This window comes from Aphelocoma coerulescens, chromosome 19 (genome assembly GCF_041296385.1).
Source record: "Aphelocoma coerulescens isolate FSJ_1873_10779 chromosome 19, UR_Acoe_1.0, whole genome shotgun sequence".
Lineage (NCBI taxonomy): Eukaryota > Metazoa > Chordata > Aves > Passeriformes > Corvidae > Aphelocoma > Aphelocoma coerulescens.
In genome coordinates, this window is record NC_091032.1 from 3,635,992 (window position 1) to 3,661,852 (window position 25,861).

The following is a 25,861-nucleotide window of genomic DNA, read 5'->3' on the forward strand; positions in this document are numbered from 1 at the left end:
TCATACTCAGCAGATGAAGTTGTGGGAAGACAGTAGGACAAATAAGAATTAACATGTTCCTTTCCATAAATTTGTTTGCACAATAATCTAGTCATTGACTCAAACAACAGCATTTTTCATGGCTTCCTTTAGGTGTTCAAATTTTAGCCAGGAAGCAACACACTGCCAAAGACCTTTACAAACTGGTGCCTTCACCAGCTCCGTAGCTGCTTTTGGCCTTTGTTAAGCTGTCTCCTTCCATTTGCATTCCAAATTTGAGCTGTGTGGCTGTGCATTCTATTTAATTACACAGTGAGAGGATGCATTTTGACACTGTCAAAATTTGAAGAAAGGCAATCCCTGAAGACAGTCTGGTATTCCTCTTGAATGGCTACTGTTTCTCACCTAAGTCAGGGTTTTTCGTGCTGCCACATAAAGGAGTTCTCTAATGGGCCTGTGTCCACTTGCCCCTTCCAGCCCTGTGTTCTCATGTCAACTGGGATGTGAGCACTTCTCTACTCACAGTAGTGTTACTACTGCTTTTATTTGTGCCACCAAAGAGGTTTTTTTGATATTTCAGCTCCCTGCCCTCCTTCCCAACAAACACATGTACTGTCTTAAAAGTAAAAAATAATGTTGAGAGAAAAGGCAACATTTTACTCCTCAAATGAATCCTAGACAATGAAGATCAGGAAAAATGCCTACATGAAAAAAAGCTGCATCAGCTCTTCTCTGAACCTTCTAGCATGTCAGGAATTCACCTTGTTCAATGTGGTGTGTCTTCCCAATTAGAGATCAGGCCTCCAACACAGACACCAAAGTCAGAGGGATAACATGGGAAGCTGGATTATTCTTAGGACCTTGCTCAGCTGCTGTAGCCACTGGGTAGAAAACATCCTTACAGCAGCTGCAACATTTTCCGTCACCTCCTGGAGCCAGTAACAGGAGCTGGGCATGAGAACTCTGGATTAATAGCTAAGTCTTCTGGTGGAGTTGAGGATCACAGGAAAATCAGGACAGGGGATTTTTCTAAGTAATAGGATGGTTTTTGTCAAGATGGTCTTTGGGGTCCAGAGTTAATACTGATGCAAATCCAGGATGACTTAACACAGGCCTGGATATTTTGATCTTGTCTGTCTTATGACTTCCAAAACATTGGGCTTGGATTCCAAACATAATCCAGCTTTATAAACATTATTTTCCCTATCTTTGGCTAACAATATGCTACTGCCACTCTGACTCCCTGTGCACAAATAACCATATATATAAATCCCTGAACTACTTCAGCTAATAAACCCCAAATCCTTAAACTGAAATTCAACTCTGAAAACATCAGTCCAGTTCCAGTGTTCCCCTACTTCCAGATGTGGGACCCAGGCCACTGCAGGGAGATCAGTGAGAACCTAAGCATGAATATATGTCTATAACACAAGAAGTGTTTATAAGAAGGCCATTGGTTCTCTCTAAAATGCTTCTCTCTTTGGGCTCGGATCACAGCTGCTTTTGCAGAATGTTATGAGAAACATTTAAAGAAAAAAATTAAAGAGAAAACAAAAAAAAAAAACAACCTTTTTTATTTTAGATGAGAGACATTCTTTCTCTGGAAAAGGTGCTTCCTGGCCAAGGGTAAACCACAACAATTTACTGAGTTAAAGGCTTCCACATTTGGCCATATGCTTTTTGCTCTAGAAATGCAGCAACGACCAATCCTGGTAAAAGCCAGACTGACATGAGTGTCACTGCCTCCTTTAGGTGGAAACTTTTTTTTTAGAAACTGAAGAGCATGTGGGTGGGCAGGAGAGAGCAGGGTGGAGAGGTTTAGTCCCTGATTGTCATTTTTTAGGTGTGACCACAATGCTGCAACCTCTGGAGCGCAGCTGGACAGAAAGGATGAGGAATGGCCCTGCCTCCATTGGGGAAATCAGTCGGATGATGCCAGGAGCTGTGATTTGTCTCTCCAGGAATGCTGCCACCTGCAGCAATTAAATCTCCACTGTAATATGATTTAAACAAGAGGATATTTCCCCCCAGAAACTGCCAGATCATTGTTTCCTCCAAATGCCTCTGACAGACAAGAAAATTAATGCAGCAAGGAGTCCTGAGAATGGGGTACTGCAGCTGTCCTGGGAGCAGGAGAGGCATGCAGAGCTTGGCAAAATTAAGTGAGCCTGACAACTCCATCACCAGTTCCCAAGACAAATCCATCAACAAGTGTTAAAGGAGCTGAAACTGTGTCTGATCTCCATGTTATCCATCCACTTTCTCTGCCTTGGTGGACAGAAACCAAAGGGCAACAGTAAAACCACTGCTGGATGCATTTTGTTATTCCACATACCATGAGCAGGCTTCCCAACAGACTCCAATGGCTTTAGTTACATACCAGAAGACAAGAGAACCACTGTGTAGCCATGGATTCCTTTTCCCAAGACTTTTGTAAAGCCTTTTAAAGCTTCTTTAGGATCTCCCTCAAAACAAAGCCCTTATGTCAACAGAAACTCTTGCTTAGATAAACTTCATCTGCTATTTTTTATGAATATGCACGATCAAAGGGTGACAGCTTCCACAGTTAAGCAAACACAGTTACACAGAGCACACTTCTCCCACAAAAGGTCAGATAATACAACATACTAAATGTTAAATACACACGAGAGGGATACGTTCCCCTTGAGCACATTGGGATGGGGAGTTATTTAGGAATATATTGTCCATCTTTTGAGGACACCTTGCAAAGTGTCTTTGCAAAGATCTTACCTGTTCAGTGATGAAGGAGCTTGAAAAAGTGACAGCTGACCAAAAGAAGATCCCACAGCTGAGAATGATCTTTCTGTTGAAGCGGTCACCAAGGTAACCAAAGATGGGCGCCGCGACCATGAAACTACAGATAAAAACTGCAAAGGAGAGAAAAAGGAAAGAAACGTTTAATAAACATCAGACCAAGAACAGGAAAACTAATTTTCTGCAAGCCAAATCCTCTAGAGAGCAGTTCCATTTAATTAGACATTCTGCAGCCTTGCCGTACAGAGTTGTGGAGGCTGATAGGCTTTCTGAAGTCAGTGTTTCCTTAATCAAACAGATTTTTCATTCCCAGAGAAACTTCAGACCAGTGAACTCTTATTACTTGAAAGCACCAGCCCCTCACAGTCAGCTTCAGCTGAGCTCAGATCTGGGGATGGGCAAAACCAGGACAGAATAAATTAAGAGCTTCTGCTTAAATGTTCCTGAGATGGTGGAGGTTGGGAGGAGTTTCAAGCAAACAGAAAACAAGGCAAGGGCTTCTTGTTGGTTCTTGCAGCAGAGACCTGAGAGAAATGGGCCACAGAAGCTGAGGTTGTTTCATCCTTCCTGGCATCCTTCCTATTTTAAAGACATTATGAAACAGTGAGGAAAACCAGTAAACACCACTATCATCCTACTGACCCCAGCCCTGTCTCCTCGCTAGGTCCTTTCACCATCATTAAACTTGTATTTAAACCCATCACAAAGTCCAAACAGCCCAGGATTGTTCTCATCTGAAAGACTTCAAGTTCACCCTTGTTCTCTCCAAAACCCCCAAAGCATTAACCTAAGTCCTTCTGTCATGTAGGGATGAGGCTCTTGACAGAGTAACCTCTGCAAAATCCCCTCGATTCAGAGTTCACTCCTCCACCCATCTCAAAACAATCTGGCCTGTGACCCCCCCTGAGAGCACCTGAAATGGGGCAATCACACCATATTCCTGATTAATTTGGATCTTGGCACAAATTGCCATGTTTTAAGCTGATTTATACCTGGCTTTTGTCTGTCCACATTAGAGATTTGGATAAGGGCAATTACATGGATTTTATTGGTGTGTAGTATGAACTCTGACTTTAACTGGCTGTCTTGTATTCAGCAAATCCAGATAGGGCACCAGAACACCTGGAGGTCTCTCTTTAGTCTCTTTAGTTCTGACACTCATTTATTATCAGGTAGGTCTTGGAGGGCACTGTGGCCTTTTGGCACAGCCTAACCCCAGCTGTCTACTTTTAATTGTATAAAATGGGGTGGGGGGGTAGAATAGGTTAAAAAAAAAAGACCAGAGCAGAGGACACACCCCCGTTTGGGTGGAATGTGCATATAAAATTAAAATGGTTAAGACCCAAATCATGAATTTTTCATGGATGATGATAAACGACAGATCAAAAATGTGCAGAATGCTGAACTGTGACTAAATGTCTTTTCCTTCTTTAGTATAGTAAGATGTCAAAACTTCTTTATAAATAATACATATCCATTTGCATCTATGTTTTGTGAGCCATATGAGCGTGTATATATTTTGCACTGCAATATTTGATCTAAATGATAGAATGATATATTTTATATCTATATTTATACTTATACTTATATTTATATTATATTTATATTTACATTTACATTTATATTTATATTTATGTAATATTAATATTAATATTAATATTAATATTTATATTTATATTAGATTTAGATTTAGATTTATTTTAGATTTGTATTTATATTTATATTATATTTATATTTATCGTTATATTTTTTATATTTAGAGTAAAATAAATCAAGATAATAGAGTGTTAAGGCCTGAAATGCAGCACATGCAACGTTGCATCACACACACTTCAATAGTAATGCTACAAACAGTTTTGCTGTTTAGCTCACACATAAACCCTACTGATAGAACTCAGTCCCTGCATCTATCCCAAAATCCTTGTGCAAACAAAACCCGTTGAATAAAACTATGAGCAGTGTCTTCATTTCTGTTTTACAGAAAAACTAGACCAGAAGTGGCTCAAAAGTCTCTGCTCAGCAAGGGCACATCTGCACTGGCCCCACTCCAACAAGGCACTTAAGCACATGCTTATATTAGGCACTTCAGAGTCATCAATTCCGTGATTAAGTGCTTTCCTGAATTAACACCAAGGGCTTGGCACCTTGCAACGCAGGTGCAACAAGCTGGCACGAAGGATATGGGGCTGTGCATTGGGAATGAGAAGCAGAAAATGACTGTGACTCGTCCAGACCAGTGACCACTGTAATTTGATCTTTCTCTTGGAAGGACACTTCCAAGCAATTCGTTCATCTCAGAATTCCGTATTCTGCCATTTTTACGATGTAAAGGGACACAAAACTGAAAAAGCTTCCAAGGGAAAATCAGAAACATCCAAGTCAGCATCCCACCATTGCAAATATCAAATAACATGGTTAATTCAGCTTCGAGACATGCAGGATGTGATCCAAAACTCACATTAATCAGTGGGATTATTAGCTTCAATGACCTCTGGATCATAAATGAAAAGTCTAATTCTGGAATTTGGGCAAAATGCATAAAGCTCCTCTTTCAAATAAAACAAACAAAAATAAAGATCATCCAATGACTTTCCAACAACATACATCCTGCTGGTACTCAAATCCCTTTGGAGGATTTATTTTTGGAAGACTCTGAGCTGTGAGCTTTGTCAGTGGTAAGCAGCTGACTTGACAGCTCCACAAGGTGTAAAACAAAAGGACAACAGAGCCAAATAAATAACAGGTAATGGAACACAGCTGTCACAAGAATAAATACAATTTATATCAGCGTATTTATGACCCAAATATGCATCAGAGCATTGATTGACTCAAATAAATGCAGAGTATGATGGCTGTGTGGTCTGTCAAAAGGATTTGCCTGTTACAGGCACTTCCCATAAATCAATTTTTGCAATTACTCCTGCCAGTGACAGCCGAGACTCCTGAACCCCAGCCTGGGCTGGCAGAACAAAGGTGAATAAAAGTAGGGCACATTGCCAGGTAGGATGGAAACCTGAGTTGCTCCAGACCAGGAGCTGAGCTTCTGTGACAACACCACGAAGGAAAGACCTCATCCAGAAGACACAAAACTGCAGCACGTTCATTTGGAGAGAGGGGCAGCAGAAACATGTTTAATTTGTAGGCAAGAGGGCAGAGCATTGCATTCCAGTAAAGGAGCCTGGCATTTGTGCCAGCCTCTTCCTCTCTGGCTTCTCTCCCATTTTCTCTTCCTTGCACTCACCCACTCCCAAATTAATAAAATTGAAGTGACACCACAGCAGCTGCTGCTTCAGCTCAACCACAGCCACAAATCTTTTCTATTAGGGCGGCAGTGGGACAGAGGCTGGCATTGCACTTTCCTCTTCCCAATCAACAGCTCCTCTTCCCATTTTCACTTAGAGACATCTCGGAATATTGCCAGCTCTTGAAGGGATGTAGAGTGCAAGTCAGGGCAGAGTCAGAAACCCAGTGGGATTTAAGATGAGCTACTGTGAAGGCAGTGATGGCATCGGGAGCAGCTGTGGGCAGGTATAGCTCTGACAGTCCCACTGTGGATGTGTACAGCTAATTTCTCCTGGTAAATGATCTCCAGCAGTGCCAGCAAAAGTGGCTCAATCCCAGCACAGGGTGGAGCTGAGATACATTTCTGCAAGAGCAAATTATCATGTGAGCAAAGGATGAATAAACAGACACTTAATGAATGCCATCGAGGAGGGAGGTTCTTTTAAGTACAGGTATTTTCAAAAGGAGAACCCATTTGTCTTTATTCCTCCCTTTGTGGCTTAGCTGCTGAAGTGCCGACTGCAGTGAGAAGGCAGGAACAGTGTAATTGCCCAAACAGGATGGCTTGGTGTCTATTTCTGCCTCCAGATGCCTGTTCCACCCTGTACAGGTGCACAAGCACCTTCTCAGCCAGCACTGCCCAGCTTTTTCTGTGCAGGGTTGGAATTACAACAATGTGCAGCATAAAAAGTCTTACACGTCCCACCCAAACACTCACCCAAACAGAGAAGGAAATCATCCTGCCCATCCTCTATTGCTGCTACATGTACTGCAGCTTCAGTCCTATTTCAGGATTATGGTCAGGGAGCTGGTATTCTGACCACATTTTCCCTTCTCAAGAGCTGCCTGTGTACCCAGGGAAAAACTAAATCCCCCAACAGTGGAAGCAAAGGAGATGAGAGGAGAGGAAGGAACTGTAGACTTTATATTTAACAGTAACAAAAAGCTCCTGCCTACTAAAACTAGAAACCATCACTCTTATTTTTTTCTTTCGCTCCAAACAAATTTACCAGCTTGACTCTGCATCTGTTCCCTGAAAAGGCTCTGACCCAACAGCTCTCCACCCTGTGATTCCAAAGACACTGTTGCCCCCATCTGACTTACTCTTTAGTGGACTTTCCTTTAGTGGATTTATCAATCCAGAGATAACCTCAGAGAGGGGCTTCTCCTGCCAGCAGGTCATCCACAGAGTGGACTCAAGAAGGAAGGGAGGCAGTGACAGAGGCACACACAGAGGCTGCCGTTCCTCAGTTCCTGGAAGGTTGAGCAGATCACAGGCACCTCTGAAAAAAGGTCCCTTCTTTTAGTTTTGACTTTAAGCACATAGGGCTTATTTTTTCCTATCAGGAATAGTGCTAGAAAGGTTCAGGGTCAGGTAAAAATAGCTTTCTCTACACAAGGATGCTCAACAAAAAAAACCTAGTGGGTATCTTTGAGCTTTGAGTCAGCACAAATCATGTGTACACATCTAACTGAGTGCTGACAGTGACCTTGGCTCTGTGGAAGGCTAATCCAGACAGCCTCTGCCTCAAGGGACTGGCATCCACTGAGACACTGATGAGAACTGTGTGCTGAGAGGTTGGTAACATCTTCCCAACAACAAATTCCCAAACAATGATAATACCTAAACAGGCAGCTTGCCCTGGATGGGATATTTTATGGGTGTGTACAAGTACAACCCTGGGATTTGGTTGAGCCATTTCTACCCTGGGGACTTTCAGTCATGAGTGCATGTGTTTCTCAAGCTGCTTGTGGCACCAGTTACCATCTACCTGCAATGGTGAATAAAGACTCTCCAACAGCCCAACCAGCTCCTCTATTCCAAAGACATGTTTTTGCAATGCTTCTCTCTTTTAATTTTAATTTTCTCCACAGTTTTATGCTATAATAATACTGCTCAGCACATGCAACACAGCACATTTAATCACAGTGAAGCATGGGACAATTTAGAAAGAAAGTTAAACATTAATTTCTACTTTAGGGCTAAGGAAACTAAGACACAGGAAAGTGACCTGCCCATGATGAATTACAGACATCTGGAATCCACACAGGTCTTCCAGCTTCAGCAGTGTCCTGTTTATAAGATCATCTTGATGCTGAAGAGATTTCTTAAGGTCTAAAACCACAATTTAAAGTGATTTTTTTTTTCACAGCACTATTTAAGCCAAGAAAGAAGAAAGATCCTTTCATGCTACTTCACCATTGAACCTGAACTGTGCCACAGTTCAGGCACAATGTGGTGATGGTCAAGCATTGGAAAAAGTTACCCAGGGCAGCAGTGGATCACCATCCCTGGAAGTGTTCAAAAACTGTGTAGGTGTGACTTTGAGGGACATGGATTAGTGGTGGAGTTGGCAGTGCTGGATTAATGTTTGGACCTGATGATCTTAGAGATCCTTCAACCTTACTGATTGTATGATGTGATCAAGCTAAAATTGATACCCAATGATGGGGCAGTCCAAGGCCCTGGGAATCTCAGAAACATGATTTAAAACATTCATCCTTTGAAGGAGGATGAATTAATACAATGCAATTGATTTTAGAAAACATCACCCTGAAAATCATCCCTGGCACAAACTTTACTATAGGTACTCTGTTACATCACTCTGCACATGGGCTTTGTTTTACTTCATTGCTAATTCAACAGCCAACAGATGGATCGTGTTACTGTGCTTTGCCGGGTGCAAAACACAAGATCACCAGGTTCCAGACTCTCCTGCAGACGAGAAGTTACTGACAAGTGTGAGGAGCTTTGAAACACACCATCAGTTCCATATGTCATGCAAAGCTGTCACACACTGACAATATCGAACACAGGAGCATTAAAAAAAAAAAAAAAAAAGCTTGAGAATGCACCAAACCAATTGGAGTAAGGTATACAAAGGTTTGGATTGCATGTGGTCTGAAATGTTCTCCCAGAACAGACCACAGGACAAAATAGAGAACTTCATAAATGCCTCATTGTGTGATTGTGTCCTCACCAAACTGAGGTTCAATAAGGCAAAGTGAAAAGTCGTGCACTTCAGTCACAACAACCCAATGCCGTGCTATAGACTGGGGACAGAGTGGCTAGAAAGCTGCCCAGTGGGAAAGGATCTGGGTGTGCTGGTCAACAGGGGCTGAACATGAGCCCAGGTGGCCAAGAGGCCAATGGCATGCTGGCTCGTGTCAGGACAAGTGTGGCCAGCAGGACCAGGGACACTGTCCCCCTGTATGGGGCATGGGTGAGGCCACACCTTGAGTGCTGCATCCAGTTCTGGGCCCCTCACTGCAAGAACAACATTGAGGGGCTTGTCCAGCAAAGGGCAGCAGAGCTGGGGAAGGGTCTGGAGCACAAGGACGATGAGAAGCAGCTGAGAGAACTGGGGGGGGCTCTGCCTGGAGAAAAGGAGGCTCAGGGGGGACTTTCTCACTCTCAACAACTCCCTAAGAGAAGGTGGTGACCTCTAAGATCATCAGGCAGCCAGCAGTGGTTGGGCTCTGCTCCCAGGGAATAAGGGACAGGACATGAAGAAACAGCCACAAGCCATGCCAGGGAAGACTCAGGTTGGACTTCAGGAGAAATTTCTTCACTGCAAGGGTGGTCAGGCATTGGAAGGGGCTTCTCAGGGAGGTGGAGGAGTCCCCATCCCTGTAGGTACTCAAGGATCAACTGGATGTGGCGCTCAGTGCTCTGGGCTGTGTGACAAGGTGGGAATGGGTCAAAAGTTGGAAAGAGAGGAGAATAAGTGTTTTAAAGGTGTGGCCCTAACTACTCACACAGTCTGTGTGTTCCAGTGTGTGTCTGTGTTTGACAGGACACTCTAGATCATGTTTCTCTCACTGCTGATGCCACTCATCAGTATTCAAGCTCCAATCTTGTCTTCTCTATGGGGAGCATGTTGTACCATGAGGTGGCAGCTTTTTCCTTAGCACATACTGATACAAAATGTAAACAAAATGTTTAGGAGGAGTATGTGCACACACAGCTAACACACACATTTACATCGAGAAGGAGGTTGCTCTACAATACTACTGAGTTCCATTTGCTGTGACAGGGTCAGAACCTGGTTACAAAAACACCACTTATGAAGCCAGACAAGGCCTGAACACAGCTTGCCTGGCAAGTTCACAATTCACTCAACAATACACAAGATGCAGCACTTGGAAGAATTCAGTACTGATAGCTCCACCCCTTTTCCTCACTGCAGAAACCAGATTCTTCCAAGGGTTAGCCCCTATATTCTCAGCAGAGGATATCCTGAAGCTTGCTTTGTTCACCTTAACTAACAAGAATTATTGCTTCAGTGGAAATTGCTGGGAAGTCCACTCCTTGGAAACAGAAAATGAGGTAAGAATATCCAGAAACCCAGCACTCAATTTTTTAACGGCTTTTTTATTAATTTCCTATATTATGCCAATTGAAACTGCACTTAAATATTCAGCCATTCATATCTTCCTTTTTGCTGAAGTCAAAGGAGTTAGTTACTCACAGTTATCAATTCACAACCCTTTAATACATCTGAGGTTCAATTCCATCCTGCTGTACTTCAATTTTTTTTTACCTAAGTGGAAAAGGCAGCATTCTACTGTACTGTTTTATCTCTCTGGATGTCCAGCAAATTTACTTGGAGCAGGAGCTAACTTGCTACAAGATTAAATTTTGAACAGCTGTACACAGACATCATCATTTAAATAGAAAAGAGGAAACCCCCTACTTCTGCTTTTCATTGTGGGGACTACAGTGAGTACATTAGCACTGTTTTAAAGGGATTTGGGCAACCTGAGTATCAATAAACCAGTTGCCGTGTTCCTAGAGATGTGCTCTGTAAGACAATGCAGCAATCCAAAAGAATGGTTCCAGTGTCCAGCTCCTCATCCATCACTTTCCTTGTGCCTGAACTGGTGCTTGCCTGACCCTGCAGTGAGCTGGCTCTGGGAGAGCAGCAGCCATCCAGCCCTGAGGAGCAGCTTTTCTGATGAAATAATAGTGTATTTGTAGCAGAATGTCTTCTGTGGCTATGAGAACACTTGAGGAGGAGCAGACACTACCTCTCCTCATCAATTAAAAAAATAATCTTCACATTGGGATCAGTTCCACAATGTGGTTCATTCCATGAAGAGGGAAGAGGAGGCTGTGGCACAGTTGGGTTTCCATGGCAGTGCCATACAAAGCCATGCAGATTATTGCCTAAGACAGCATTAGATTGCTGGCAATTGTCAGCAGAGCCCAAAAACTGTGCTTTTCTGGCAGTGTTTAAACTCTGCTTTTGCATTTCTTACTGTTCAGAAGTGATGGATTAAATAAGCCAAGGCGAATTCTGTTTTACAGCCACTTCCACTTTGAGTTGTTTTCCTGCAAAATGCTTTCAGTGTGGTTTGATTTAGACTCCTGACCAAAGCTGATGCAAGGACTCCTTGATTCAGTGGGCATCAGAGCTGAGAATTTTGTTTAGATAGAACTGCTTATGACTTCTAATGACAGCAGAGAACAGAACCTCTTTGCCAATAAAAACACTTCTGTACTTGTAAGTTTACTGCATCCCTGTAATATTAAAGGTTATTACTGGGAAAGTCACAGCAGGCATCAAAAAGAATTGCCAAAAGGACAAAACAAGTTCTTTTACAGTAAAACATTAAACATGCTGGAAAAGGAACAACTAGTGTGGGATATGGAGGAGATCTAACACTATGAGTAACAAGGAAAAGGGGAAAGCTGAATCACCTTCTCTCTTAGAAGACTGCCAAATAAGATTGGCAGCTGAAAAATGCAAATCAAAGGAGATGTTTCATTCACAAAACTTAACACTAGAATGATCACAGGAGGCCCCAGGAGCTAAGAGCTTATGTTATTACAAAACAGGATTGGACAAAACCCTGTAGGAATACTAACTGAAAGGCTGCTAAAGGTAGCTCCTTTTGTTCAGAAAGTCCTCAGCTAGCCAGTTGATTTGGTATACCCAGGAACTATCACCATAATCTTGTCCTGTTCATCTTTTTCCTCCCTATATATGTGATCACAACCAAAGGCTGGCTAATACACCAAAAGGACCTGCGGTCCAGAAATAACAACTATTCCCACAGTATTCTAAAAAAAATAGAAAAGAAGTTAGGAAGGCAAAATTGCATCTGCATCATTTCCACCAGCTTGATCAGTTAATAACTTATTAACATGTCCCTGAGCTGCACCTAAATTATTTCTAAAAGCTGGAGCGTGGTTCACAGTTACATTTCTAAAACCATTAGTTATTCTGACCCCGTACATACACAAGGTACAGTTATGAAGCTCACAGTCAGAGCTTTGTCCTCTTGCAGTTTCTCCTCCATTCGACTTAACCAGCTCTAAGTGTTTGAGAACTTTCTGGTTACACAGTGCAGCAGGACATGTCAGCCCTGCCCGGCTGCAGTGCTCACACAGTGCGTGACAGGGTCGGTTCACCATTGTGCAATCAGTTGGAGGGAAAGTTCATTAACTTAGTTAGCCAATTAGGATGGATTTGTATCCATTCTGGTCAATCCTGAATTAGACATGAGATCCCAGAGGTGCAGACACTGGTCAATAGCTGTGCAGCACTACAGCATCGTGAGTGACACAGCTACAAGGCTGGGTTTGCCTCAACATGACTAAAATGTACCTAAATCAGTCTTGGCTGCTGTTACAGACACAGGCAGCAATCACTCCTAGCACTCATGAAAGTCTGCATCTGAACAAATAGCAGTTTTGCTTTTCCCTTTCCATGCAGTTTTCCAGGATGTTCTGCCCACTTGCCATCCCTCTGAGAGCTGCAGTCACAAATAACCCTCCAGCTGGGAAGAGGCTGCTCCTATTTGCCAGGAGGATGAAACACCTAAACCCAAGGCTCGCAGCCAGAGAAAGGTGTCTTAAAAAAAGCATTTAAATAACCACAAACCCCAAAGGAGCTTTATTTTGCTCTGTTCCCTTCCTCTACTTGAGGAGCTCTTTCCCATTGCAATTATGACTCCAGGCACACACACAGAGCCACATCCGCAGAAGTCTTTGGAAGCAAAGGTGAGATCTCCTCAAGGAACTGGTCAGACTTTCCCTTGTGCCAGTACAGAGCTTGTGTGGCCATCTGGAGAGCAAAATCTGGGGCCTGCTGACAGCTGAAAACTAATCTTGTATCTTTTCTGGCAAGTTCCCTGATCCAAGAGAGGCAGCACAAGCTGGTGGCTAGAACTACACCAGGTCCCTTGGAGCAGGGACTGGGATGTGCACCTTTGCCCTCAAAGCCTTTTCAAGTACAGCAGGCACTTAAACACACCAAGAAATGACAGCCTAAAGCTGGTAATGCAGAATAATCTAAATCCCTTGATCCTTGAAATCTGCATTGAGTACCATGAATTAGATTTAACTAGGAATAAAATACTTTAAATCTGTTACTCTCATAATAGAATGATGCTTCATTTGTATCTGGTATAAAGAGAAATAATGTTCCTGGTTCCTAATTTGAGATAGGGAAGACTGTTTTCATCCTAAAATGAGCTTTGCCATCCTTCTTTAAAACAGCACCACTAATCCTGCATCCTTCTTCAACTAACATTTTAATTTCAAATAATTAACTGGGGTGCCATAGAAGTTATTCTGTCTCAATCTCAAAACCTATTTCCTGCAGCAATAGAGAACAGGATAAGAAGGAGATGCTTGTACTGCGTATTACTAATAAATTCCTTGCTACATGTTATTTACCAACAACAGCAGTTTCCTAAGAAAAAAGAAAAGAAAAACAAGGCAATAGGAAGTGCTTCCCCTTCCCTTTAGAGTAGAATCAAGAGCTCCTCATGTATTTGTGGCAACTTACTGAGGGAGATCATCTGATATCTTCTCATCCCACAGCTTTCAGACTTAAGTTTGTTGGGTTTGCTTTTAAAAAGAAATTTAAAAGAAATTTTAAAAGAAATAAATGACTATTCTGCAGTGGGAATGCCTTGCTGACCTCTACACACAGCTCTCAATATCTGCTGGTTGCATTTACAAAGAGGGAAAAACTCGGCAGTAACCAAACATTTGCTTCCCAAACACGCCACACACACAGCTGGGGCACAGGACTGCTCGCTCACTGGTCCATCACGGAGTGAGGGATTTGGGGAAGGCTGGAGCAGGGATGCTGGTTTTGCCAGCAGTCTTGGCCAGAAAGAGACCCTCAGCCATTGCCTTCCAGCAGGGCCACAAGCCCAAGGGAGATTTTGGAGCTACCAGTCCTGATGGCTACCCTGGTGGGAGCCAGGTGAATGCTCAGAGTTGTGAGGAAAAGCTACATCAAAGCCTTGCAAATCCACATGGCTCTGCTTTGGGAATGGGGAGCGGGGCACAGCTCTTTGTTGACATTATTCCCAGGCCAGCAGTGGGACTGACTGATTTATTTTAATTATTTTTGCAGTTCTTTAGGGGGCTGTTGTACCATCTATAGTAGGCTTGGCAAAACACATGCTCCCTCTTTGGAAGGGAAAATGGCCATAGTCACATTTTTATAATGGAATTTGTTGTCAACTACCACAGCACCAACAGCCTCGGGACAGCATCTAATCTAGCAGGACACAGGGATGAAATGAGACTTTGCTCTCAATTTTAATGTCTATCATTGGCACCCATCAAAATTGTCCTACGTAAGAGTTAAAACTGAAGACATTTCTGCAGATTACATGCTCCAGAAATTGCTCAGGAAAGCACGTAAACACAGGCAAATGGGCAGGAAATGCTCTGGGGTGAACGAGAGACACCCAGGGAACCCCAAATCTTGTTTCAGTGTTATCACCAAGGCACAGGAGCAAAGCACTGATGTCCAGACAGGGAAGGACATTCATAGTGTGTGTTTTTGCATGTGCAGATAAAAGTGTGTCAGAGTTTGGTTGCAAACTCCTTCCACACCATTCTTCTTCACAAAACTGCTCCCTTTCCAACTCAAGCCACATGTCTTCAAGAGTGCTTTTAGCAGATCAGTAAAATGCCCTGTTTTAAAACTCAGTAACTAAGGAAATTATCAATCTGAAGGGACAAAACACAGATTCATCTCTGTATTACAGCTAACTTCCTTCACAGAGGTCAGGTCACATCTTTCTGAATTTCTAAACACACTGACTTCACCCTGGTCTCACACTGCCTGCCTCTAGATATCTGGAGGAAGGCAAACATTTGTCAAATTAAACTGAATTCTAAGGGATGAAAATATATTCTTTCTCATCATGAAAACTTCAAGAGGACATCTGAAATATCTGACTTTTTATTCACTTGCTCTAAGATGTAGGCAGTGCCAGCAAGGGATACTGCTCTTAAAATCCTGCCATCTGCAGCCTTATGGTAATTCACTTTTTTTAGGACTAGAAAACACTGTGGAATGGGAATATGCTAAAATTCACAGAAGATATGGATGTAAAAGCCATTGCGGGTAATTACTTTTGTTTGATGCTAATCCAACAACCCAGAACTGTCTCATTTTCCTCAAAGATTTCCCCCCTCCCAGAGCCATTGATAGCTTCACCTTTATTTGCAGAGGAAACACACACATTTCATAACATTGCCCAGCCAATCCTTACTTCTAAAAAGCTGTTTGCTGGTCACAGAGGGAATTTCAGTATTTTGTCCTGCTCAATCACCTACTTTTTTCTGAGTCACCTGTAAAATGCAAAGTGCCTTGTGCAATGACAGCTCCCTATATAAGCTACCACCCATTAGGGACTGGCCCAAAACCACACTAACTTCACAGGGGAAATTTCTGTAGGGCTGACTGGGTTTCAATTCAAAGCACCAACACAGAAAGAGAAAAAAAATCATCTTGCTACGGAATCTCAGAGCTTCTCCCTAACAGCCGTGTCCATCTTTCTGCCTAAGGCATTGCCAGTGAATAAATAATAAGTCCCCCAGTAATATATCTTTCATGTAACCTCAGGAGACCACTTCATAAGAACACAAGAACAATGACAACAAATCAGAAGACCATGTAGTCTTGCATCCTGTCTGTGACAGGGACAGCAATCAGATCCTTCCGAGGAAAGTACACAGAATTCCTACACAGGCAGCTGAATTACTCAGAGGCTGGCTTCAGCCCTCCCAAGAATTATAATATGTTATCCACATAAAGATCTGGTCTTTTAAGCTCAGGTCCTGACAATATGCCTCGTGACATTCATTTCCACAAGCCTGGAACGCTTTCCAGCAAACTGACCCCTACTGATTGTTTCTGCATTGTGAGGAAAAAAATCAGAAAAACACACACCCCACATCCTACCTTTTCAGGAAATTCATTATGTTACGTGATTTTACATTACTGCCCTCTTATTTTTGAGGACAAGCAAATTAAAAATAGTAATTTTTGAAACTCCTCCTGTGAGAAGGAAGTGGAGGGTGTACATGAGATGATGTGAGTGCAGCAGGGGCCAGGGCTGCCTGGTCTGGACCAGACATGTTGGCCCAAAGTGTGGTTTTTGTGTAAGTGCACTCGCTGTCTGGTTTCATTATGAATCACGAATCCTCTACAAAGCAAGGAAGGAATTATTTGCTTTCACCCTGAACCCTGAGCTGATTCTCCTTTATTACCTGCCATTAAACTCACACAGCCACAGAAACCGTGTGCTCGGACACAAACAATCACCACTACCTGCAAGAGACAGGGAATAAAATGCTGAATCACTATCCTAGTCTGATTAACAGCTCCATGAGGGTCAGGGAGGAGTCTGGAGCCACCAGACAGCAAGATCTACCTTTGGCAGAAAACAAGGCTCCAGTCCCTCAGCAGTTGTCAGGCTGCTTTCTCCCGTGTTAAAGCAGAGCAGGTAACTCCACCTATTCTCCCCTGAGGGTCTGGCACCTAAACTACAACATAGAGATAGATATAAAAAACTATCTATCTATTTATCCATCTAGATATAGATATATAAATAAAGACATAAATATAAATGTATAAATATTTATATAAATAAATATTTATTTTAAAATGAAACAGGCTTCCCTGACAACCACCAAATCCCGCATAACAAGATCCACAAGTGAGCCAAAGCATTTTGAAGATGACCTTAGGACATCCAAAATACCCTCATCTCCCACAGTTTCGTGTGTCCAGCAAGCTTTAGACAGAGTCTCACCATCATTCAAGCACCAGTGGTCTGAGCACAGCTCAGGGACCAAAAATACTTTCTACTTCCTATCCAATGCCACATGATGCCCATTAGCACTTCAATAACTCTCTGCCAAAGTATAGAGCCATGGGCTGATCCGTCTATTTTTCAAGATGCCAGTAACATTTGAATAGGCTTTTGTATCACAAAGTAAATGCAAAGAAACATCGTCATTGACTTCGATTTGCAACTGTGTATTGAGGACTAGGACAAGAGCTGAATAACCAGCAGGCCACAAATGAACACCTCCAGTGACAAGCAGCCTTCATCCCACAGTGAAGAAGCATCGCAGGATGTAGGGAAGCCTCTCACACCATTTTAAGTGCTATTCGACAGAATTATTTGCCAATTCAATGTTGCTTGCAGTATTTAGAAAAGCTCCTGCCTCTTGCTGTTATAAATGGCAATTTAGACAAAGAGCAAGTGTTTCACACTGGCTGGGGGGCCTTCAAAAAGGGACAAATTAGTTTAAGGAAATTGTTGAAATACTGACATATCCCAGTGTTTAACTTGCCATGGTTTGGAAAGGGATCACAGCTACACTGGAGAATGAATCTCTGTGTGTCTTACAGAATCTCTGTTTTACAGTTGTTATTTCTAGGATTATCATCCATGTGTCATTCCTGACTTGGAAAAATACTCTAATGCCAAGCTGAGCTGCAGTTCCAGGAGTGAGCTTTGCAACTGAATTTGCTCCCATGGATAAAAGAACACCACATCTGTAAAAGACCCTGGGTTAATCACATTTCAATAGCCATGGAGTGTGACCAGACCCTGTTTCAAATAATCCCTCAGTTTAAATTTCTTTGGACCAGTACCTTTCTGGGAGAACAAGTACCACTGGAAAAAAACATCCTGAAACAAATACTGCAATGCGCAAGGTTTGCAAATGCAATTCCTTCATGCATCATCAATTACATTAATGGAAAAAAGGAAAGGCAATATTTGGTAAATCCAGGGATTGTCAAGGTATTAAAGAAACCCATTTCAATTAGGTCTAAAAATGTAGAAGGTGAGCCTGATGAGTGACCAGTGACCCATCTGGTGCTGGATTGTGTTCAGTTCCACTCCCCTCCCAGGAGACCAGAAATGCCCTGAGGTGCCACCTGAGCTCCACTATCAGAGTCCTGTTCAGCTGGAACTGAACCTTGGGGGAAAACTTGGCATGGTGCTGCCAGAAGTTTATTTGTCTGGTGACTAGATGAGAAACCAGTTTCTGGATTATGAATCCAGAAAGAATAAGTCCAGTAAGTATAAACAAGGAAAATTAACACATCTTTTTACATACAATGCAAATATTTTCTCCGCTCAGTGTGTCACATACAGTCCAAGTCCCTGGAAGGTGTAACATTAGCAGCTGGTAGGAATATCTCACTGGGGAGCTTTTAGTGAAAATTCAATATCCATTGTATAATATCCTGTATTATACCTCTTCTGCCATAAAACATCCTCTGTGAGAACAAGGACAACTTTGGACAATTTGCTTTTCAGGAAAAGGTTTGCTCTCTTCACATTTTTTTTTCCCCAGATATTTTCTTTTAATATTTTCTCTTTGTTTTGCCACCCTCCCCCTCAATATGACATATTTGCTGTCACACTTGCTAATAATTTTCCCCATTGTCACATCCATGGGTTTCAAGGCAGTTGGCAGGCAGCATGACTGCTACATCAGCCAAAAAGCTGGAAGTAACTGAAGGCGCTGGGTGGGTAAAGCAGGAATGAATCCACTTTTATGAGAATGTAAGAATTTTCTAAGAAATGCAACCCAACAACACTTGGTGACAGAAACTCTTTCCAGGCCCACATGACTAAGTGCTGAGGCAGTCTCAGCTCCCTGAGCTACAGCAACAGTGGTACCTCAGATTTACACATCCCAGCAGTGCTCCTGTGAAACCCTGCCCAGCGACATGGTGGGCAGCAATGTGATGGTGGGAGATGTCAATTTAAAAATAAAGCAGGGGATGGCAAGAACTAAACCAGCAAAAATTATGAGACATTTTCATGCTCCTGCTCTGTAATTTTACTTTAAAGAAGACACATAGAGGAGATGGATTTATCTAGTGAAATACTGCATGGTTCTCACCATAATAACGGTTTACATCAGCCCTTCTGAACTAATATCTATTTTTAGTTCAGGTTTTTAAAAGATTCTTAACTCTATCACTAATTTTGAGCTTGAAATTTAACCTAGGAGCAATTTTTCTGGTGGAATTAGTGCCACTTTACTTTGATTGGCAGGCACAATTAGTAAGTTAAGCATTTATATATCCTAAACTACACCTGTAAAATGGAAGGCTGCTTTTCAAAAAAGCCCATATGCTTAAATTGAATGGAACTCAGTAAAACCTTGCTTTTTCTTTTCTCCTTTTCTTTTTTTTTTATTGGTGGTAAAGTTATTCTTTAACTCACCCATCTTTCTTAGTGTGACTCATTCTATCACAAAGGCTCTCATGAAACAGTACCTTTCTTTGTCAGACTTTGTCAATGATTTCTAGTGCTCAAGAGGTGTGGCCAAGGGCACTAAGACAATTTTATTGTTATTTTTACTGCCAGGTAGGTTGGACAAAACCACAGGATGCTGAAGGCACAAACACAGTGCTGACAACTGATACCATCAATTGCTAAGGTGACCAGGACCACTCAAATCCCAGGGTTGGCAGAGCCAAAGAAAAATCCAGTAACTGTGAATAAGGCAGAATTAAAAACAAAGAATTCAGAATGTATTTCAAACATCCTTCAAGGAAAACAAAAGAAATCCAACCAACTGCAGACAGACAAATCGTCTGCTGAAAATTTCACTGTGTAACTCTTAGCAAGGTCAGTTTTAACAGGCATTCATTAGAGGCTGACAGGGGATCACCCTGCCTCCACAAACTGAGGATCCAGAGAAAGAAAGAAACAGGGAAAAGACACAGAGAAGAGAGCACCTTGGCCACCACTGTCAGTGGAATGATCTCAGACACATGGTGGGACTATTGGGGTGTCCTGTGTAGGGCCAGGAGTTGGACTTTTATGATCCTTGTGGGTCCATTCCAACTCAGAACTCGCTGTGATTCTACAGATTGTAAATTCATGGAATTTACAATAAAGAAATCAAAGCTCGAACTGTTTTACCTGTACTGCATCCCTAATTCACTTCCAAGTCCACCCCAATAATTATTTTTTTGTAAACATCCACTTAAAGTTCGTGCAGCTCCAAATAAGAAAGTTATTGCAACTCTTTAGTTCTTTAAGGCAACTCTTTGCAGGAAATGTGTATTACTATTAATGTCCTCACTTCAACACCACTGTCCCACAAGGAAATAAATTAGAGGTGCCACATCTCCAGCTCACCTACAAAGAACAAGGAGAATGATGCAGTAGGAGAATATGTAAAATAAGTCTTGCTTCTGTAAACATTAGTGGATGAAAAGCTTGGAAGGAGCAAGTGGTTAAAACTGTTCAAATGTTTAATTACTAATAACCTAATGTATAATTGAATGGGGGAATAAAAGACATCAGAACTGAACTTTCCCTAGAAATACCCTTTGCACTGAAAACCAAAGCACCTCCCTGCTTGCAGCAGCAAAGAGCACAAGAATGTGTGTGAACCCTTCCTCCTACTGCTCATCCCATCAAAGAACTGTTTGTTTTTCACCTGTGATTTAAAGCCGTCCTCAGTCATCTGACTACCTTGAAAATAACTGAAGAGAGTTTTAGCAAAAATGTTTATATACGTTTACATAACAGTAAATCTACATTGAATTAGGGGAAGTAATGGATTATGATCATTAATGTTTTATCTCCAAAACTAGGCTCCCCACATAACTTAAGCAGAAAATGGGTCTTTGCTCTATAATCTTACATCAGCATACAGGAAACATCCCCAAGTATGTGCAGGTACTGGGGGCAAGGGGGGAGCACTGGAGATTGGTACAACAGTACACCATTCATGCAAGACAGGCTTACTTGTGTTAATTGGAATCTAGTTCTGCAGGCTGCTAACACTACCCAATACCATGAAGAATGTTCACTTTTTACGTAAGTGATGCCCTGGAATTCAGTTTCAAAGCCAGGTACAAGTGTCTACGAATGAGTCACTCCTCCTCAGGTGCATGAGGGTTGGTAAGGTTTGTATATGGGAATCACTGCAGCCCTGATGACATGTTCTTGCTTTTGCCAAGGCTACGGTTCCCAAAATTGTGGTCCACAAGGTAACAGCATGTTCTTTCCAGCCAGACATGTAGCAATGCTACTTTTGTACTGGTAATAAATCACTATACAGATTTGATTGTAAGGATGCAGAGTGGTCTGGTACACAGCCCTAAAGGTTTGAGAATCGCTGGTTTGGAGGAAAGGTCACCTGGAACGCCAGATAGGAAATCAGAGAAGCAAAACAATTTCATGGACTGGTCCAGGATCCCAACATTCCCCCTACTGCAAATACACCCCTGTACTTCCAGAGTCTTCTGGATGCCTGCTGTGTTACAGCAACCAACCTCAGTGCTCTTCATTCCCAAACAGCACCTTCAGTGCTCCAGGGCCCTTCACACTCAGTCAAGACTATTTGGGTTATCCAAGTGATCTCTCTCTCAAATCCAGCACCACCTCCAACAGCAATGTTTCCAACAGTACTGTATCCCCTTGGGGACCTCTCAGTGGACACAGACCAAGCCTGACCTCTTTCTCACCTATCTCACCCTGCTGTTCACATTTTTACTACACCATACATTGCCCTGCAGAACTGCGGGTCTGTGCTCTAAGAAAATGAGAGTTCTCCAGGTGTGGGAGACAAGACAAAACCAAAACAACCTTAAAAGAAATCTTTTAAGAGGGCACACTTGAGGCTCCCCTGCAATGACGGATGTTAAATATATAAAATGTATTATAAAAATTAGTTCTATTTTCTCACCCCCAGTTCACAGAAGACCTGATCCAACTTCACTTAAGGTCAAGGCAAAAAACCCCTTCCCTTCTGCGCTAACACCTTTAAATTGGGCCCAAGATGTATCAACAGCAAATGTATGCACAGATCTAGATCAGAGTATAGAGAAGAAATACAGGGCTCCTCCTGGTTCAGACCCTACACAAACACTCCCCTGGTCACCACTCTTGAAAATTAAACTTACAGGCACAGTGAAAGCAAGAACTAAAAATAAGCAGGTTTTCCACTTACTACCAAAAGCTTTTAGAGCCACTGAAGAAGGGGAAGAAAAAAGTAACCTACTTATAAGGGTTTTGAATATAAGTACACACTTCCCTTCCAGCAACTGGTAGTCATTAAATAAATACATAACTGACCACGTAACTCAAATGTTCATCTCCCTCTTTCCTAATTCCCACTATGGTGATAATGAAAAAAGTCAAGGGAGCCAGACCAGCCCTTCTGAACTATTTGTGCACAAAACAGTGGAGATATCAGTTACATGAGAATGCACTGCTGGTAATAAGAGGAAAATGTTGTTTGAGAGTATTACACAATACCAGCAAAAATCCTGACTTTCACTATACAGTGCTTCAATCAAATTCTGAGGTCTGAGGAACATGTGTGGGGGGATGGACAGGATGTGTTAAAAGATGTTGGGATTTTGGGTAGAATGAAAACCAGTTCTCTAAAATCTGTGGGAAATCTTTCCCCTCATTATTATAATAAATTACAGAAGTGAAGACAACCTTGCCAAGAGGTGCCTGAACTACAGCCTGAGGGAAAATAAGCCAATTTCTACTGACAGAACAGATGTGCCACAGGCAGCACAAGTGCAAGTTTCCCTCGCAACACGCAGCCCAAGTACCTGAAAGGCCAATAGTGAGGGCAAACTTTCCTTGTGCAAAGCAGAAAGACGGGATGGGGAAATGAATTGTTACCTTGTGTTACTGGCCATGCAGTATCATAAAGTGAAGATATTAACAAAGACGAGGCAGTCTGGAGAGTCTCTCTGTTCTAGTAGCCTGCCCTCACTTGCTGATACGAACAACAGAAAGACAAAATACAACACCAGCTGAAGCACTTCCCTTGTCTCAGCAGGAAGCAAGGACACCTTCTCTTCCCACCCTGACCATTTTATCCCCCCAAAGAATATTTACTTTGCAATCCAGGGCTGTCCAGTGAGAACACAGGCTGTAAATGGCATTTTTATAGTGTGGTCCTTGGTGCGTGGGGACCGGGCCAGGGCACAAACACGTTTTCCTCTAACCTGCTCACTGATTCAAGACAATACTTTCATTTTTGATTGCAGAGGCATTTCCAAATAGGTTTAACTGCTTTCATGAATCAGACCCTCAGACTGCCATGACTTCTCAGGCTATCAGACACCGTTCTAGCACACACAGGAAAAAAAGACTGTCAGAACTTGTGAAGGACTTGGGTGGGAAATAATTGAGCTCTGGACTGTGTCAAGTCACTCCAGTAAAATAAGTAAAAGACCAACCCTTGTCACAACATTGATCAAGGCATATTGAAAGAGCCCTGGTTTCTCCTCTTCATTGCTTAAACTGACCTTGTTTAATCCCTTGATCAGCAGCATCCTACAGAAGATGGAAAAAGATCAGAAAAAAGGACACAAAGTCAGGTATGGAGGGGGAAATGGAGAAAAAGGTTTTGCTCATTATTGACAGGACTTAGAGGATCTCATGGCAGAAAGAGAGCTCCACCTTGTCCTGCCATTCTGAGCACCAGACTGCCAGAGAAGTAACCTGGATTTAAGAATGCTTGGTGTTGTTGGAAGCAGGGAAGAAGGCAGTGGGTAGGACATGGAGGACCAAACCATTTGCAGGCATAAGAAGAGCAAGCACAAAGCATTCTATAAGCATTCTATCTCACCTCCTGGCTCGGACACCTGAAGGACCACCTCCTTGGGAAGTGCTCTGGTGTAGGAAGCCATTCACCCAAAAGGAAAGCCCATGAACTTGAAATAGAAACCCGAAAGTGTCTAGATTATGACTTTCTCTGTTCTAGCAAGAAGAACTGTGAAGCAGGTGCAGTAGGAAGCAAAATGTGAAGATGTGGTTGAGTTCTGTGGGGCACAGCTGAGGAGAAAGACAGCATCCATTTAGGGAGAAGCAGATGGTAGAAAAGAAACGTGCAGCACGTGCAACTCGTAGTATACACATATTCTGGGGTAGCACCTGGAGGATGTGGTCTCTGCATGGAATAAATAAAAATGCTAGAGAGGTATAGCTGCCACCATAAGCAATGACAAGAAGATGGGAGTCAAAGGGAACTGAATTCATCAAGTCTGATTTATCCCACCATTGTGCTGCATCCACTATGTCGAGTTCCCTTCTCAGTGCACGTGTCTGTAGCTTGGTGGGAACAATCACGGCACACCAGAGCTGATTGTGTACTTGCAAGGTTGCAAGCTACTGCAAGGTCACACCAGGTCAGCTCAAGAGGTAGGGCAACACAGGTAGATAAAAGTTCCACTTTTCAAGTGAACAGAGATTGTAGTTGGAAAAGTTATAGGAAAAGTGAGCTCACAACAAGACTTAAGAAAAAATACCTGGCATTGCTTGGCTTTCTGGGAAACCAGGGTCTGAAAGGCATCTGGGGGAATGCCCATCTCTCTGCACAAGTTCCTACAGAGTCCCAGTTATCTATATTATTCACCTTTAATAATCCTAGCAGATCTCTGACCTCCTTACATTTCCTGGCTTGTGACCTTACACTATACACTTTTGCCTACCAGGGTTTCCTCTAATGACATCCCTGTGCTCTTCCTGAAGACAGACACTTTCCCCCTCTGCATTTCCATGGAATCCTTGCAATAACCTCCATTTGATGCCTCTCAGTTTCCACCTGCAGAAGTCCCTGAGCTGGAGCTGTCTGGGCTGGAGGATTCAGGTACCTAGTAACAAGGATGAAATCTCTGGGTCTAAGCATTAATCTCGTTAATTAATTAATTCGTAACACTTATGCTGCATGTTCAGGAACTGGACTGTAGTTCTCATCCTGGCTCTGCCTCAGACCTGCTGTGCCACTTTGGACAGGTAATTTTTCCCATCTGGGTTTCTTGGTTTCCCCATCTGTAGAAGGCCAGCCCCATTAGCCCTCCCGATATAAAACGTCCTGAGATTTTCAGAAGACAAACTATATCACAAGCCAGGCACTACTGTTATTAGAGCTCTTGTGTGCTACAAAGACACTGGCAAGATACACAAAAGTGAAATAAATTCAAGAGCACAGAGAGCAGACAGAGCAATAAAGCACAAGAATTGAAGAAAGAAGGGAAAAAAATCTCGTTAAAACCAGAGTACGGCACTGGGGCATTACTCCCATGGTATAGTGTGTATGGAAGGATAACACTATTTTGAAGCAGTTCTACAAATCCAGTTGTCCATGTTCTCATCCTTTGTGTTCCTAGTGGCCTGTAGCTCTGTAGCTGCTCCTACTTAACTCCACACATAGATGACTTTTTGTATGGTTTGGTTTATAGATGTATTGACTGACTACAGCTGTACAGCTCAAGCAGGCACAGAGATGCTCTACCACCTTCAGATTTCAGCCATGTTTATCCTTTCTCTAGCTGGGAAAAGCAGCCAGTAAGAACTGAAAAGCACAAGAAAGTTTGGATGCAGACCTGTGGGATGGTGAACTAAACCAATATTTATACAACTGCATATGTAGTGCTTTGAAAAGGAAGATCAACACAGAATTTCAGCATCGTCCAGAGATAAGTGAGGCTCAAATCAGCACAGTTTTATGTGTGTTACTCTACAATGCTACCGAGCAAGCAGCAGT

At 42.5% G+C, this 25,861-nt stretch overlaps 1 protein-coding gene across 1 annotated transcript in view; it reads right to left on the reverse strand.

Moving 5' to 3' along the window:
• LOC138120641 (sphingosine-1-phosphate transporter SPNS2-like) overlaps positions 1 to 25,861 on the reverse strand; it is a 138,046-nt gene that overhangs the window by 72,543 nt on the left and 39,642 nt on the right. The window contains exon 3 of the mRNA XM_069033458.1: positions 2,731 to 2,867. Within this exon, the coding sequence (XP_068889559.1) occupies positions 2,731 to 2,867 (137 nt within the window). The remainder of the gene's footprint in view (positions 1 to 2,730; positions 2,868 to 25,861) is intronic.